This window comes from Fusarium subglutinans, assembly GCF_013396075.1.
Source record: "Fusarium subglutinans strain NRRL 66333 chromosome Unknown NRRL66333_c0000271, whole genome shotgun sequence".
NCBI classification, from domain to species: Eukaryota; Fungi; Ascomycota; class Sordariomycetes; order Hypocreales; family Nectriaceae; genus Fusarium; species Fusarium subglutinans.
Window position 1 is genome coordinate 39880 of NW_023502334.1, and position 14061 is coordinate 53940.

At 47.5% G+C, this 14061-nt stretch overlaps 7 protein-coding genes across 7 annotated transcripts; 3 read left to right on the top strand and 4 right to left on the bottom strand.

Annotated features, from left to right (window-relative positions):
• Positions 1-506: 506 nt before the first annotated feature.
• Positions 507-1505, top strand: FSUBG_12499 (uncharacterized protein; the record flags this gene model as incomplete). The annotated part of the gene is made up of 1 exon (XM_036677293.1): positions 507-1505. The coding sequence occupies one exon, from the start codon at positions 507-509 to the stop codon at positions 1503-1505; it is 999 nt and encodes a 332-aa protein (XP_036532037.1).
• Positions 1506-2943: 1438 nt separating this feature from the next.
• FSUBG_12500 (uncharacterized protein) lies at positions 2944-3684 on the top strand (the record flags this gene model as incomplete). The annotated part of the gene is made up of 2 exons (XM_036677296.1): positions 2944-3142; positions 3188-3684. 2 exons carry the CDS (start codon positions 2944-2946, stop codon positions 3682-3684), a joined length of 696 nt encoding a protein of 231 aa, XP_036532038.1.
• A 183-nt stretch (positions 3685-3867) lies between these two features.
• Positions 3868-4165, bottom strand: FSUBG_12501 (uncharacterized protein; the record flags this gene model as incomplete). Its single annotated transcript, XM_036677297.1, has 2 exons — positions 3868-4086; positions 4142-4165. The coding sequence occupies 2 exons, from the start codon at positions 4163-4165 to the stop codon at positions 3868-3870; spliced, it is 243 nt and encodes an 80-aa protein (XP_036532039.1).
• A 1295-nt stretch (positions 4166-5460) lies between these two features.
• Positions 5461-5970, top strand: FSUBG_12502 (uncharacterized protein; the record flags this gene model as incomplete). Its single annotated transcript, XM_036677298.1, has 1 exon — positions 5461-5970. The coding sequence occupies one exon, from the start codon at positions 5461-5463 to the stop codon at positions 5968-5970; it is 510 nt and encodes a 169-aa protein (XP_036532040.1).
• Positions 5971-6554: 584 nt separating this feature from the next.
• FSUBG_12503 (uncharacterized protein) lies at positions 6555-6939 on the bottom strand (the record flags this gene model as incomplete). The annotated part of the gene is made up of 2 exons (XM_036677299.1): positions 6555-6871; positions 6927-6939. 2 exons carry the CDS (start codon positions 6937-6939, stop codon positions 6555-6557), a joined length of 330 nt encoding a protein of 109 aa, XP_036532041.1.
• A 1522-nt stretch (positions 6940-8461) lies between these two features.
• FSUBG_12504 (monocarboxylate transporter 2) lies at positions 8462-11697 on the bottom strand (the record flags this gene model as incomplete). Its single annotated transcript, XM_036677300.1, has 6 exons — positions 8462-8515; positions 8780-8870; positions 9056-9453; positions 10206-11164; positions 11218-11400; positions 11448-11697. 6 exons carry the CDS (start codon positions 11695-11697, stop codon positions 8462-8464), a joined length of 1935 nt encoding a protein of 644 aa, XP_036532042.1.
• Positions 11698-12301: 604 nt separating this feature from the next.
• Positions 12302-13828, bottom strand: FSUBG_12505 (quinidine resistance 1; the record flags this gene model as incomplete). Its single annotated transcript, XM_036677301.1, has 2 exons — positions 12302-13594; positions 13637-13828. 2 exons carry the CDS (start codon positions 13826-13828, stop codon positions 12302-12304), a joined length of 1485 nt encoding a protein of 494 aa, XP_036532043.1.
• Positions 13829-14061: the final 233 nt, after the last annotated feature.

Genomic DNA, 14061 nt, shown 5'->3' on the forward strand with positions numbered 1-14061 from the left:
TGACGTGTAGATATCTTTGGTGTTTGTTCGCACGATGCGGAGTAATTGAGATACCGCTTGTTCCGTGGCGGGGAAAACTTCGGGCCCTTATTCTGAGTGACGAAAAGACCTGAATAGAGTGTCAGCTAATTTTGGCACCCAAGGGAACAGGCACTTCTTATTGGATAGGGCTAAAGTTGAGCGAGGATCACCCTGACTACGGGTAGTTTCGCATCAAGTTCAGCGCAGATTAATTAAGTGATTCAGTATCGGTGTTCAACAAAGCCATGTTGAGCTGTTCATGTATAGATATCCAAGGCGTCGGTTGAACACCTGACTAGCTCTTGAACATTGCCCTTTGATTTAGCTTTTTGTTCATTGTAGCGTATACTGTTTCTTGATCAGGGGTTGGCTATATAAAGAGAACCTGCTCAATCCATTCTTTACCTACAACAACGCAAAGCATCAAATTCAGCAACACATTCAATCACAGTCTTAACACCTACAACATCTACAAAAGATTTACCATGAACGGAACCAGTCGTGAACCTCTCTCTAGCGAATGCATCATCAAATGTATGGTTGATGCATACGCCTATGAGGGGGATGCGCTTGTTGTGAAGATGTCACTCAAAAGAATGCCCAAACCCGGGTTTGTCGTGTACCTGCCGATGGAGGACCCTGAGGATGGCTATGAATTCGTTGTCATTGGCGTATGGAAATACATGTTTCTCCTTGACAACGATGTTGTCGTTGAAAGTCCCCGGTCTGGTGGACCGAGCCATGATAAATGTGCGCTCGATGCCTTCAATGAGCTTCAGGCAGCAGGCTACGAAGTCTTAGCTTGGCGACCAATTTGCAAGGAAGCAATACCCTATATGGACCGAGATGGAAACACTTTGCCGATTGACGAACGGCCTTCTGTCAAGACCCCAGAAGAGTTGGAAGACACTGCTGAAGACAGGACTGTAACTGAGTTGCGAAAGCAGATTTTGCAACTCAAAGAGAAACTCCGGTCGAAAGAGATTTGTGAAATCCGACTCCAGATGTCACGTTTCGAAGACCTCAAAAGGTCTCACAATAGCGAGTTGACAAGGAGCAAGGGGCTAGAACGATATCGCGGGGCAGTCCGTGAAAACGTAAAAGAACTCAACTTTCTACGAGAGAAGGTGAAGGAATTGGAGGTTGTTAACGACAGTGGAAACAAGGATCAACACTTGGCCAAACTCTTGGAAGGGTTGCTTGATAAGATGGCCCTTTCTACCGAAAGACGCAAGTCCACGCACCTGGAGCTCAAGGCTGCTGTGCTACAAAAGGAACTTGACTTGGGCCACGCCTTCACCGAATTGCATCTGGTGTTTGATAACTACCAGGATGAGAAGGCTAGGAACCCGCAATCTCTACGACTTGTAGAGCTTGGTAGTGATTTGAAAGGCGCGCGCGATAGGGTAAGCGAAACATCGATGGCGATGGGTAGAGCCAAGACGGAAATGGAGGCAGCAGAGCAGAACCTTTTAGAGGAGTAAGGTGTAACCGATCGCTTAGATCCGAAACGATGGCTTGAGGACGTGATAAGGATTGTTTTATTTAAATACAGAGTTAACCAAGATTGGATATTCTTTTACTCAATAACATTTCTCCGCAATGACGCACATGATTTGTGCTTCATAGCATTTCCCACGTGAAGTATCATCGTCATGACTCGAACCATTCTATTAGCGCAGGTCTAGCGATCCAAGTGCAAATTCAAGCCACGCCACGACTCATGTTTCATCGGCAATGCAACTTTCTCGACCAATCGCAACTAATGAAACGAATCACTCGTGAGAAACTGTTCCTGAGCCAACAGTCGTAGTTGAACCCTTTCGGATTGGCAGCTCCAATAGCGATTCTGTTTCGGATACGCTCAGACATTTATTCATCCTCGGATACCGGCTAGCAAAGACGCTTGACCAGATCGACACCCTGGAAAATCCACTGCCGAAGCATCGGTTCCATCACATGCGCTACGATTGTCCCACTAAACCGATCTGCATCGCCTCTGTCCCCTTTTTGTGTCCTCGTTCCCTGACCTGGTCTCTGTGAACTACCCTGTTCTCTTCAACTACATGTCGGTATTGAGATGCGCCTCTTGCGATGAGGGCGGGCGTTCTAACTGCGCTATTTAGTTTGATTGCGTTTAGGGGCGTGAACGGCGACAAGAGTCTCCCAGATTGCGCGGTTCGTGAACAGTTGACTTCCTGGTGATTCTTGCTGATCTTGGTAGCAAATATGTTTTCGCACGTTGATGAGCCGGGACTGCGATAAGCCGAGTTGCTTTTGTACCTCGACTACTTTTCAGAATGACTTGATACCCTGCCTCAAGAGCCATTGCCAGATTCCAAAAGTCTTCGGTACGTAAACCCCGATTCGCATCCTGGTCATCATCGGCTGACGGTCCAAGCTTCGTTGCGATATCTCGACGAAACATGCGAGCGACCACGACGCGATCGAAGGAATGATGCCTGGCCTTATCTTTCGATCCACATTCTTTGCATCCTTTGCGCAGTTATTCGAGTGTACACAAAACTGTTTATCGTCAGGAAGATTTCACCTGAAGATTGGCTTTCGCTCACTTCTCTGGTTATTTATATTGTGTACTTTGGTATTGGACACCATGGTAAGGGCTCAATAAGCTACTCCGATACGCTGTGAAACTGGCTGATGCAATGCAGCGTTGATGTCGGCATTTGGGCAGGATATTTGGTGGGTTAACGCCGATGATCTATCCCATGCGCTCAAGGTATTTTACCACGTCTGTTTATCGCACCTTTTTGAAGCTGACTTCACAAGCTGTTCTGGATCGACTGTCCTGTCTACACTCTCCTTCTGGGAATGACAAAAGTCACAATAATACTCTTCTACATCCGTCTGTGCCACGTCTACACGCTATTCTGCCAACTATGTTGGGCTTGTATTCTCATCATGAGTCTCAGCACAGGCATTCTGATGTCCCTGAACATCTTCCAATGCACGCCGATACGATGGAACTGGGATCGATTTGGTGGGGAGGATGTGGAATTTTGGTGCATGGACTTGAACAAATTGCAGTGGTCAATCAACATCACCAACATCGTCTTTGATATCGTTGTACTGGTGCTCCCAATACCGCTCATATGGAAAAGTATGTGCAGCCAAAACTTGAGAAGTCATAAGCTCACATTCGCAGCGAAATCAACCTTTCATCGAAAGCTCGGCATTGTCTTGATGTTCAGTCTCGGAGTGGTCGTCCTCGTCGCAAGCTGTCTCAAAATGCGTTACAACGTTCTCTACGGCAACTCCAACAACATAACCTGGGACTACATGGACCTGATGGTATGGGCAGGAATAGAAAGCTCTGTCAGTATCGCAGCGCCCTGCTTACCAACAGTTCGACTCTTTCTGCACAAAGTGTTTCCCACGTCATTCGGGCGCATATTCGCATTTGGCTCGCATTGTGAAAGGACGTTGGACCAAGAGATCAAGGCGGAGGAGGAAGAGGTTGCGCAGTGGGCAGCTGACGTTGAGATGACCGGGGTTTCGGGGGTTGGTGTTGCGAGACCAAGGCGAGCTGCGATAAGTTTGGGAGAAGGGTTTGAGAATGGAAGGAGGGCGAAAAAGAAGAAGGCTATGACGGAGTCTAGCCGGATCTTGAGAAGCGTGGATGAGATACCACTGTCGCCGTAGTTATCAAGTATTGAAAAACAGAATACACACCCTATTCAGCGACAATTGGTGTTGGTAGATTTTTTGGTTATCTCTACTATGACTATCTGGATTTTAATCCGTTATTGCAAGTTCATGGCGCTTGAACATACTCAGACTACCGTAACGGGCGGATATTGAACAACATAACCAAAGTCCCTGCGATCACAGGTTTTTGATGATCCCATTTACAGCGTCTGATCCAATCGTGGCACCTGCACCAAAAGTGATTGCGTGGCCGGCCCGTTTTGCAAAGTCTTTACCGTGATGATGCTGCTGACAATTAGCTGTGCTTTGAGCACACGCATCGGATAACAGACAAACCTCCTCATGTTCATGCGATTCTTTGGGCTGAGGTGGTGGCGCTGATTGATCCTTCTTTTCCTGCAAGTAATAAGTAAGGCGACTGCAAATCACAGAAGATACAGGAAATACCTACTCCTTGGTCTTTTGTCTCGGGCATTGTGGCTTTTGCTGAGTTCCTATCCTTCTAAAAAGGAGCTTTGTTAATTGCGAGGTCTCGTGCTGGTTAAAAGTAAATGAGGATGAAGAACGTCTGTGAAGTTTGAATAGATAACCCTGGATACTGTGTTTAAGAATGTTTCAGCTGGGGACAGTCAGCAATGACGTGGATATGGTGGTTATGACGAGCACTATGTCATTGGACGGCTAATCGGCAATGGTCACCCAAAGCACACCACGCGTATAGTATAGTGTAAAGTCTATTAGGGAAACATGCCGTCACTTAATGATATACTAATACTCCACTCTTGGGTAACTCTATCTTATCTTGGTAGTCATCAATTTGTCGCAAGTCGAGTAGCTGAGCGATTCTTAATGAAGCCACTCGCCCTTTCGAATACCAGTAAGGACTCCGCCGTTGACGACTTTTCCATTATTAAGAGTATCGTTGATATCTTTATCGGTGTACTCCATGTTATCACTATGATCATGTGCTAGGTACGCGAAGTCGTAAGACTAAAACTAACCTTAACATCTTTATCACCTTCGCCGACATTGTCATCATTGTCCGAGGGTACAAGGATATCGGCCTTATTGTTCTTTAGGGGCGCAAAAATGTTATTGATAACGTTGAGTTGTTCAAGAGGGCAAGAAGACGCGTGGGCAACTTCGACCTCCTCATCTCGACCGCAATCCTCACCGTCTCGCGATGGTTGCAAAAAGGGCTGCTCGGGCTCGGGGAATTATCCGCGGCAGTAGCGTTCTTCTGTGCAATTTGCTTCAGGATAGGGACTTCAGTTAGCGCAAAATCTCTCCTCGTGAGCCTCATACGATAAGGCAGACCGTTGTCCATAAAGAGCCCAGGGAGATGGTACATGAAACACCTAACGGAACAAAGGAACAGAAAAGGTTTAATAGCGTTGTTCAAAACACACGGATATGATCTTGATCATTATTCTCCCAAAGCCTGCAGCATCTGGATATGATGTTCCGTAATAGGGACAAAGAGAACAGTAAATGTGAACAAAGGTAGTGACCGCCTCTCGTACTGTACATTGCGGCTTCATTTGCTGGCAAACAGTAAGTCCATTGGTACATCGTCGTTTAGTAAGCATGAACACGCGATATCACTCAATTGCTCGAGGCGACAGGATTACTATATAATGTGACACTGTTGCCTCCTATCAACAATTCCATCGTCGATCACCTCACAACTAACGAATAAACACATATAAAAGCTAACGCATAACCGTCAATCCCTCAACAGCTTATCCCTTAGAAAAGCGAACACTCATCATGGACTCCACTAACGCCACACATGTAGAGCAAATAACTGCCAAGCACTCTCTCGACAGTCTTGCTTTTATTCACGTCCTGCACGGGTATCGGGTGTGCTACCCCATCCTCTGGGACGTCAGTCGTGACTCCTTCACAGACGAAGAAAAAGTCCAAGGCCTTCAGAAAGCCCTCGACGAGCTTAAGGGATTTGACTGCGAACTGGAGTCTTCCAACGGCTGGTCGGTTGATCAGAAGCTTTGGGGAATCGGCCTGGCCATCGTCGTTATCGAGGACATTCTGTCCTCTCCTGACTTTCCCGACGCCTTCCGTTTCGCCGAGGAAGATGCTGAGAGCTGGGTTGAACAAGCCCGTTTCTTGAAGCCCGGCATGAAGGTGGCGTCTTACTTGTCCGTCATGCAGGATCCCCTGCTTCAACGCGAAGCACTGGGGAGCTATTTTGACTTCTTCCAGTTCAACCTGCCTAGAATTCCTGAGTATCTGCGGGAGTCAACCCGTACTTCCGAATGATCTGCATTGGCTGAGGGGCCTGAAGAGAAGGAGGTCGAGTTAAAGAAGGAACCTGATGGAGAAGCTGTCGATGAGGTTGCGACTTATATTTGCAAGATCAAGTTGGAATGACGCTTCAAGGCGTAGAGATGCTATAGCTAGTAAATACTCAACCCAATGCAATTGAATATATAGTTCAATTTATCTCATCCCAAATATTGCTTATCTTACATTTCCGTGATACTTTTGATATTTACGGTCTAGTTATAATTTCTCGTGCTTCCTGACTGTCAGGAGCATGAATATATACCCTTACGATCACAGTATGTACGGGCCACGATGATCAATGATAACAGTAATTACTTGCCATTCTGATTGCTAATTGATGCTTGGTATTATGTTGGGACCCTTATCCGATTGTCCTTTAAGTGCTGTAGCATACAATCAGTAACCTGTTAGAAGGCTCAACCGAGAGGTATTTATCAAATTCTCATTCTTTTCACATTCAAGCTTGACTCATAAGTAACAAAGATGAGACTCATACTACCCCTTGCCACCTTTACAACGCTCATTACCCCCTATCCTTCCATGGTATCATTACCCTCTCAATCGTCCCCAACAGTGTAGATGGCAGTAGCAAGGTACTCAAAGTGGATATTCATCCCCGTCTCACCGCAACATCCCAGGTAAAAACCACTCTCGTGGACAGCCTGGTCTCCAGGTGGAGCAAAGTGATAGATCCAGAACTGCTTAAAGGCTGACTTTGGATCAATAAAGACTGGCGTGATCTGAACCCTTGGAGGGCGATCGAAATTTGTCTTGAAGGTGAAGTGTGTCGGTCGGCCATCAGCATATCTGGTGATGATGCCTTTTCCGGCTTCGACTTCACCAATGCTACCGTGCTTGGTGTCTCGGACTTGACCTAATTGAAGAGGTAAGTATCTAAGAGGTTAGGGACTTTGTAATGATTCACATACCTTGTGCACTCATGTTCTCTGTTTATACGGTTGTAGCTTGCTTGAAGTGGTTTCGGAGTTTGAAGGAAGATATCTTTTGAAGTCAGATAACATGGACAGTCCAACCTTTATATATACTCCGTGACGGCCTGATATAGGCCCTATCACCCACCATATTCGGGCTTTTACCGCAAGGGCATATCTTATCTCAGCTGAAAGTGTAATGATATCATGGAAATATCCGAGTATGATACAAGAGTGTCTCATGCGGTGGATACATCTTGCAGATACGAGTGCATCGCCTCGGCAGGTTCTAGCTGTAGCCGATCAGAACGAGAGATGCAGCCCAAGAGATATCTTGTGGAAATCCATGACGAGCAGAGATTTGATGGAAAGATGCATTTTCACATTGCACTATCTAGATCGGAGCTACGCTCGTCGCGCCCCGAGACACGGCACGATGAGACACGGCCTGGATCTCGACTTTCGTCCCTAGTTTATATCCTTTCTATGACATGTCATATTTTTCGACTGGAGCCAGTCACTAGTTAAAATAGCATAGGAAAGATTCTGACGCATTATATCGCAGGACTTGTCGCTGTCTAGGGTTCTGTATTCAAATCTTGCTCATTTCTCAGATGACCTACTCTCTGTGTCTCACTTCTTCTCTTGACCGCCATCATGCACAGCTCCGAATGGAGTAATAGGGTTTTCAGCTGTCGGGCCTCAAATATTCAAGTCTCACATATCGCCAGCCACTCCACCAATGAGAGCGTGACTTGCTGTCTTCATGACTTTCGACATCCACACGATGAGAACTGCCGCGTATGCAAGGAATCACCCCTCAGAGCCTACTGCAATAAAGACTCTGCAGACCGAGATGGTAGAGGCGCAAGTTCTAAGCGATACGTAGTTAGACACAGTGCAATATACGTACGTGAACAACAGCCACTGTCGCGCGTCCTTACACCCAGCTGTCTTCTGTTGGTTTCTCCCTGCTATTTAGGGCATCAGAAATGGGAATCAACATGGAGAAGGGTGGAAGAATGAGCCTATCCGCATTTTGTTCCGAAGTCTTAGATGCATTGTGCTTCTTACGTTCCCGTGGTCTTCCGAAATGCCCCGTTGGTCTCAAAAGAACCTGTTGTTATGTATTATACATGCAACAGACGTGATGTGTCCAGTGGCCAATTATATCTAAGACATCCAGGTTGGCTGATCTGAACTTGTAAATATGTTGACTCAGGCGTTCCTGGAGGGAGAGGATGACAGCGATGCGTTCTGCGACACCTGGGAGGACAATGACACTACCTCTGCAGAACGATACCATATCAAGAGGTTGTAAGATTCCAAAAGCCGAAGTTGATTGGTATTCTTCAGTGTGTTGGCTTGATAAGTCTCGTTGATACGCCATAAGCTTTAAGTACCTCGATAACGGCGATCTGCTCATTTTGATCGCAATAGACATTCCAGATCTTGAGTTGGATATTTGGGTCTGATATCTTCCGCTGACGGGATGACAAGTGTGGACTAGAGATACTCAGGATCACAATGTCTCAGAGACCCTCGAAGCAGGACATTTCTTTGTAGATTGGCTCTGGGACGAAGATCTAGACCATTGGTTAAAAGAACTATCGTTAAGGCCAACTACTTGGCTAACTGCTTGTTAGCTATGCAGTTTCAGTCTTCGTTAGTGTAGAAGCTACCAGACCTCCAGTATCCCATCGTCTGTCAGGCAACTTCGAAACGCTTACCACGGCGATTTAAATACTTAAGCAAAGTTTTACCACAGCACTATTATATCATTCTGTACAATATCAATTTGATCCAAGTAACAGGAATTAAAGCAAAACACAAAAGGCCTCCTAACTTACCCCATACCAATTTCCCGTCCAGTCCCAGTTGTGCACCCCGTAGCCAGAGTGTACACCTCGAATCGTCTGAAGAAGCTCTTCTACCCACAGACTGTAGCCTTTTAGTTTGTGATGTTGTTAGGGCTCTTCTGCCTTTCCTCGTCATTTTTCTTTTTGACCAATTCCAAGAGCCGCATATCATTATCTATGAGCTGTGACAGTTCTAAGAGTTTGAGAATGTCTCGAAACTGACGCCGGATGCCCATTTTGTTCATTTTCTTTTCAAAGCTGTCGCACCATGCTTGGGCTTCGTCACCACTCGTTGAATCACTACATACAGGTAGACGTCGGTCCTCAGCATTATGCTGGAGTGACTGCACGTTGCTTGCTCTCTTCTCATGCTGGTTTGGGTCGGTATTCTCCTTCTTCTCGGAGATTTCCATGGACTTACCTTTGGGCTCAAGTGGGGCGTTAGTAGACTCACCTTCGAGATTCCCAGCCTGCCATTTAAGAAAGGCGGCATACTGCTTAGCATCAACAAGTATCATTCCATCCTCGTCCCCAATGGGTTCTTCCCATGCGGCTTCCCAAACATCATCGAGCCGAAGGATTTCATCGAGGCCGTCATTAACTCGCCCAAGATAACTGCGATTTTCTGTACCACGCGTGTTGTCGGAAGGCTCCATTTCTTCGGTCTGATGTCGGTTGTTTGGGTAGTGGTGGATGGAGTGACTGGGAAATGGGTGAAGAAGGCACTTGATGTACTAGATTGAGAGTTGAGAAGATATCTTCTTCTATTGCGACTATAAGGGCTCTTATACTGAGAATTGTGGCCAGTTAATTTCGTGGTTGGCGTTCTGACAATATCATTGAGGCATTTCGGATCGGCGTTCACCATTATGTGGACTAATGAACAATAATGAGACGAACATAGGAGTACAGGCGAACATAAGAGCAATGGAAGATCGACGCGAATTTCCTTGCGAGATATCATTTGTTCTTAATTCAGTACTCGAAATTGAATCCATATGCTGTTCTATTGATTTTGCAGGTATGCTTAAATACGTGGTTCCATATTAGCCTCGTTCTCGGTCAGATTGTACTGAACAAGGCCTCGAACACTGTTCCGAAGTGCTCACCATGAGTTAACTCGCAACCTTTTACTCAGATATTAAGAACTGTAGTACATGTATGGGGTGCTTCATCATGAGCATAGCTCATAGTCCTCAGGACAGAGAACCTTCGACTTTATACTTTCAGTTTCATCAAATGGTCCTGATACTATAAATATCCTAGATTAGCGTTGCATAGCGCTCAAATGAGCTAATCGTTTCTTGTCCGATCACATAGGGTAATCTGAGACGAATGAAAAGGCCGTTCAGCTGTGGAAGTGGTTTCCAATATGTTTGGTGGCAAGCAAAACCATTGCTCCCAAAAGACGCCTTACATGTCGCAAGAGTATAGTAGACGTGCTCGCAAACATGCAACACCCAGTAAAGATTATAACCCAGTGATACGATGACGGAATCAAAGACTCAGCAGTAGACGAGTGTTGTAGGGCACTGTTGTTATAAACCAGCAGACCGCCGATGGGGCCCGCGAGCACATTGCCAACACCTTTGCCAAAGTTGAGCAGGCCAAAGACAATCGGCCCGGCTGTCGCGTCGTCCGCAATAGTCGTGCTCATTCTTGCCCAGATAGCAGTGAAGCCCGCCCCGAAGAAGCCATACAGAATAGTGAAGCCGATGAGGACTGGAAAAGAATCTGCCAGCCTCCACATAGTGAGGGACGTCACGGCGGCAACAAGGGTTGAGGAACAAGCAAGTATATCGAGTGGTAGCTTACGGTCTGAGAGATATCCGAAGACAAACTGCCCTGCAACCTGGGATACGCTCATGACGGCGAGGAGTATAGGCCCAGATCTTGCACCGAGATCAAGCGACGTCGCGAAAGATGGGAGGTATAATGACGGGAAAAAGTACCCAAATCCCTGGAATAAGTTGGATATAGAGTATAGCCAGAAAAGAGGACTCTTGAAGAAAGACCAATTCGTCTTGGGGGTGTTGATGTGCGCGGAAGGCGGTAATCGCCCGTCAAGGAACGGGATGAGAGGTCCCGTTAGAACGGCTAGGCCAACGGCAACAGCACGGAGCGTCGTCCGATAGCCATAAGTTGAGAGAAGAGCCTGTACAACAAATGGCATTACAGCGCCGGAAACTCCAGACGCACCACAAAGCAAGCCGTAAGCCATCCCGCGACGAGCAATCCAGTACTCATTGACCATCATGAGGATAGGATAGTAAAGGATCAGGAACCCGATACCGTAGGCGACACCTTGAGTGAGGATCAGAGTCCCGAGAGTATTGGCAAAAGAGCCAGCCACAAGTCCACCAATACAAATGGGCCCTGTTCAGTGAAACGCGTTAGTCAAGGAGCGAGCGTAAAGGTAATTGACATACAGCCAACCCAGATCATCTGCCGTCGCCACCGTTGGTGTTTCTGGATGAAAGGCATAATGAAGGGGGCTCCTATATAGCCGAGACCAGAGGCTATTGTGCCGATGACACCGATGTATGGACTACTCGAAAAAGCAGGGATTCTCGAGTAGTAGTCCTGGAACACACCAAAAGATAAGGGAAACCCTACGCAGGGTCAATGGCGGCAATTACGTGAGGAGACAGAAATGTACCCCATAGCAGAGTCTCAAATACAAACGCTGCGCCGAGGAGTCGCCATGCTGCAATCCCTCCATCTACGGGAGCCAGTTGTGATACCTCGTGCTCATTATCAGCTACTGCTTCATGGTCGAGCTCGGAGCTGCGGATTGGCGTTCTAGTGGCGGGTTGAGATACTGGTGTTTGCGATACGGGGGCTGGCCAGGTATGCAGTTCATGGGACTCAATTCGGCTGGACACTGTCACGATCTCCGTGGTACTCATTCTGAAAGGTGCTTCGGAGATAGAATAGAGATGGGATGAGCCACAAACAGCTATGCTAGAAAGATTCATTTGTAGGGTAGCGGAAGTGGATCTAGAGGGTTAGCCGAGGCTGTGACAACCAATAGGATACGCGCTTTGTGCTATGACCACGGGGCTAGGGAACCGAGGTTTGTACGGATACAGCTTGATAGATGAGTTGACTATATAAGAGTAACAATTGGATATTCCTTCGAGACTGCAGCAATAAAGACAATTAGATTTATATCAATTGTGCCTTGAATTTATTAGCCAGAAAATGGACCCTACAAATACGGAGTGTGATGACCAGAAAGGCTGGACCAGATTGAGGTGGTGAGGGCATTCGAGGTGATCTTCCTCCATGCTACACATCCTTTTGAACGTAAAATTTGTCACCGGTAAGATGTATAATGCTTTGTGATCTCTTGTATTTCGGTTTCTAGACGACAGTGAACTCATACCTCCTTTTTGTCGAGCACCTATGAAATGAGCAACAAATGAGGCGATATTCAATCAAGACTCCGTCCCCCTCCCCACTTCACCTCTTATGTGCTGTGGCGAGCCTCCTAAACTATACCGATCAGGCTCAAGATGCCTTCGCCTCTCTACTTGCTATAACTTGCACAATATTCCCTCCCTCTTCCTGGTCTCTCGTGTCTTGTTTAGCGCGGCCCGCCCGCCATCCGGGTCCAAAACGAGTCAATGCAATGAAAAAGGGAACAATAGTTAAGAGAAAGCCCGCACAGATAGTGTATGCCCAGCCAGGGTCAACGGCGTCGGTCATCGGTTGGATGGCAGCAGTTATGGCAGCTCCCAGGCCACAGCGTATCAAGTTGTTAGCTGCACTGGCGGTAGCCGCATCCCGAGGAAAGAGATCGACCATAAGAGCGTTGAGAGCTTGTGCCACAGCGGTAGTGGTGTAGCCAATGACAAACAGGAAGACCATAGGCCCGGCGAGATGGGTAGGCCTGTTCAAAGTCCAACCGTACCCAAGAAGACCAGCGATAGCGGCGACAATGTGTGGCCATGTTACCTGTAAGCGTGCGTGCTCTACAGGCATTCTTAGGTCGCGACGGGCGAGCTTGAGCGGGATATTATACTTCGCAGCCGTCCTTCCGTAGGCTCTGTCCATGAGACGGCCCGTGATGACGGTGCAGATAGCGCTACCGATGCCAAAGGCCAAGAAACAGAGGGATTTTTGCACCTCCGAGAGACCATAGAGTTTCGTCATAAGCGGCGGAAGCCCAGTGTTGACTCCAGCAATTAGGATGTTGATGACGCCGTTGTCCGCAAGGACCACCGCCCCCTCCTTGTCCAGCACCACCTTCAAGATCGCGAATGGATTAGGGAAAGACATGGGCTTCCGCTCCATCGCATCGCCCTGCTGCTGTTTGTTCCTCTGCATGAAGAAGAAGTACAAGGGTTGACTGAGACTTGGTGGCACAAGTGATCCGTTGCCAACAAGCTTACGGTTGGTCTCGGGAAAGAAGAAGAGAAATGAAATGCCCAGAACGATGCATGCAATAGCCAGGAACCAAAAGATGGAATGCCACCCAAGATACCGAGTCAAGGCGCCGCCTAGCACAGGTGCCAAGGCAGGTCCAAGAACAGGAGCAACCGTAGCCCAGGCCATATAGGACCCCCGCTCAGCCGGCTCGACAATATCTGCTATGACACCGCTGGCGAGAGGAATCAATCCACCGGCGCCCGTGCTCTGGACACACCGTAGCACCAGTAGTCCGGTGTAAGTGTTCTGTAGCGCCAGAGCAATGTTGGCGATAAGGAAGATCGAAAAACACGCGACGTACGCGAGGCGACGACCACTAGAGTCTGAGAAACTGCCGACGAACGGGGTGGCGATGCCTTGGAGAATCTGGATCTACATGAGCGTTCGTGGCATGTAACCCTGAGGTCGTCTTACCATGAATGTTGTTACTGATAGGTTGACGTCCATGATAGATACGCCAAGATCGCTAGCTACTGTCGGAAGTGCAGGATAGTACATGCTAGTGGCCATGGTACCGAGGAGGGCGAATAGCGATACCGATACTATCATCAGGCGCTTTGGCCAGAGTCCGTAGACGGAGAAAGCTTCGTCTTGCATGGCAGACATACTGGTAAACGCTAAGTCATGTAAAGAGAGCCCAACAGCGAAGAGTAAAAGAATTTGGAGACTTTGGAGACTTTGGTACTTTACGAATTCCGGGGGTGAGAAATAGAGGACCAGATCAGTAATGGGGGATCTGCAATTCCCGTGTAAGCGATGCCGTATACCCGTAAGCTCATCAGATTGAGTGCCCTCTGTTGTTAAAATTGGAATCGGGCTAGCCTAGTTTGGCAGCTCGC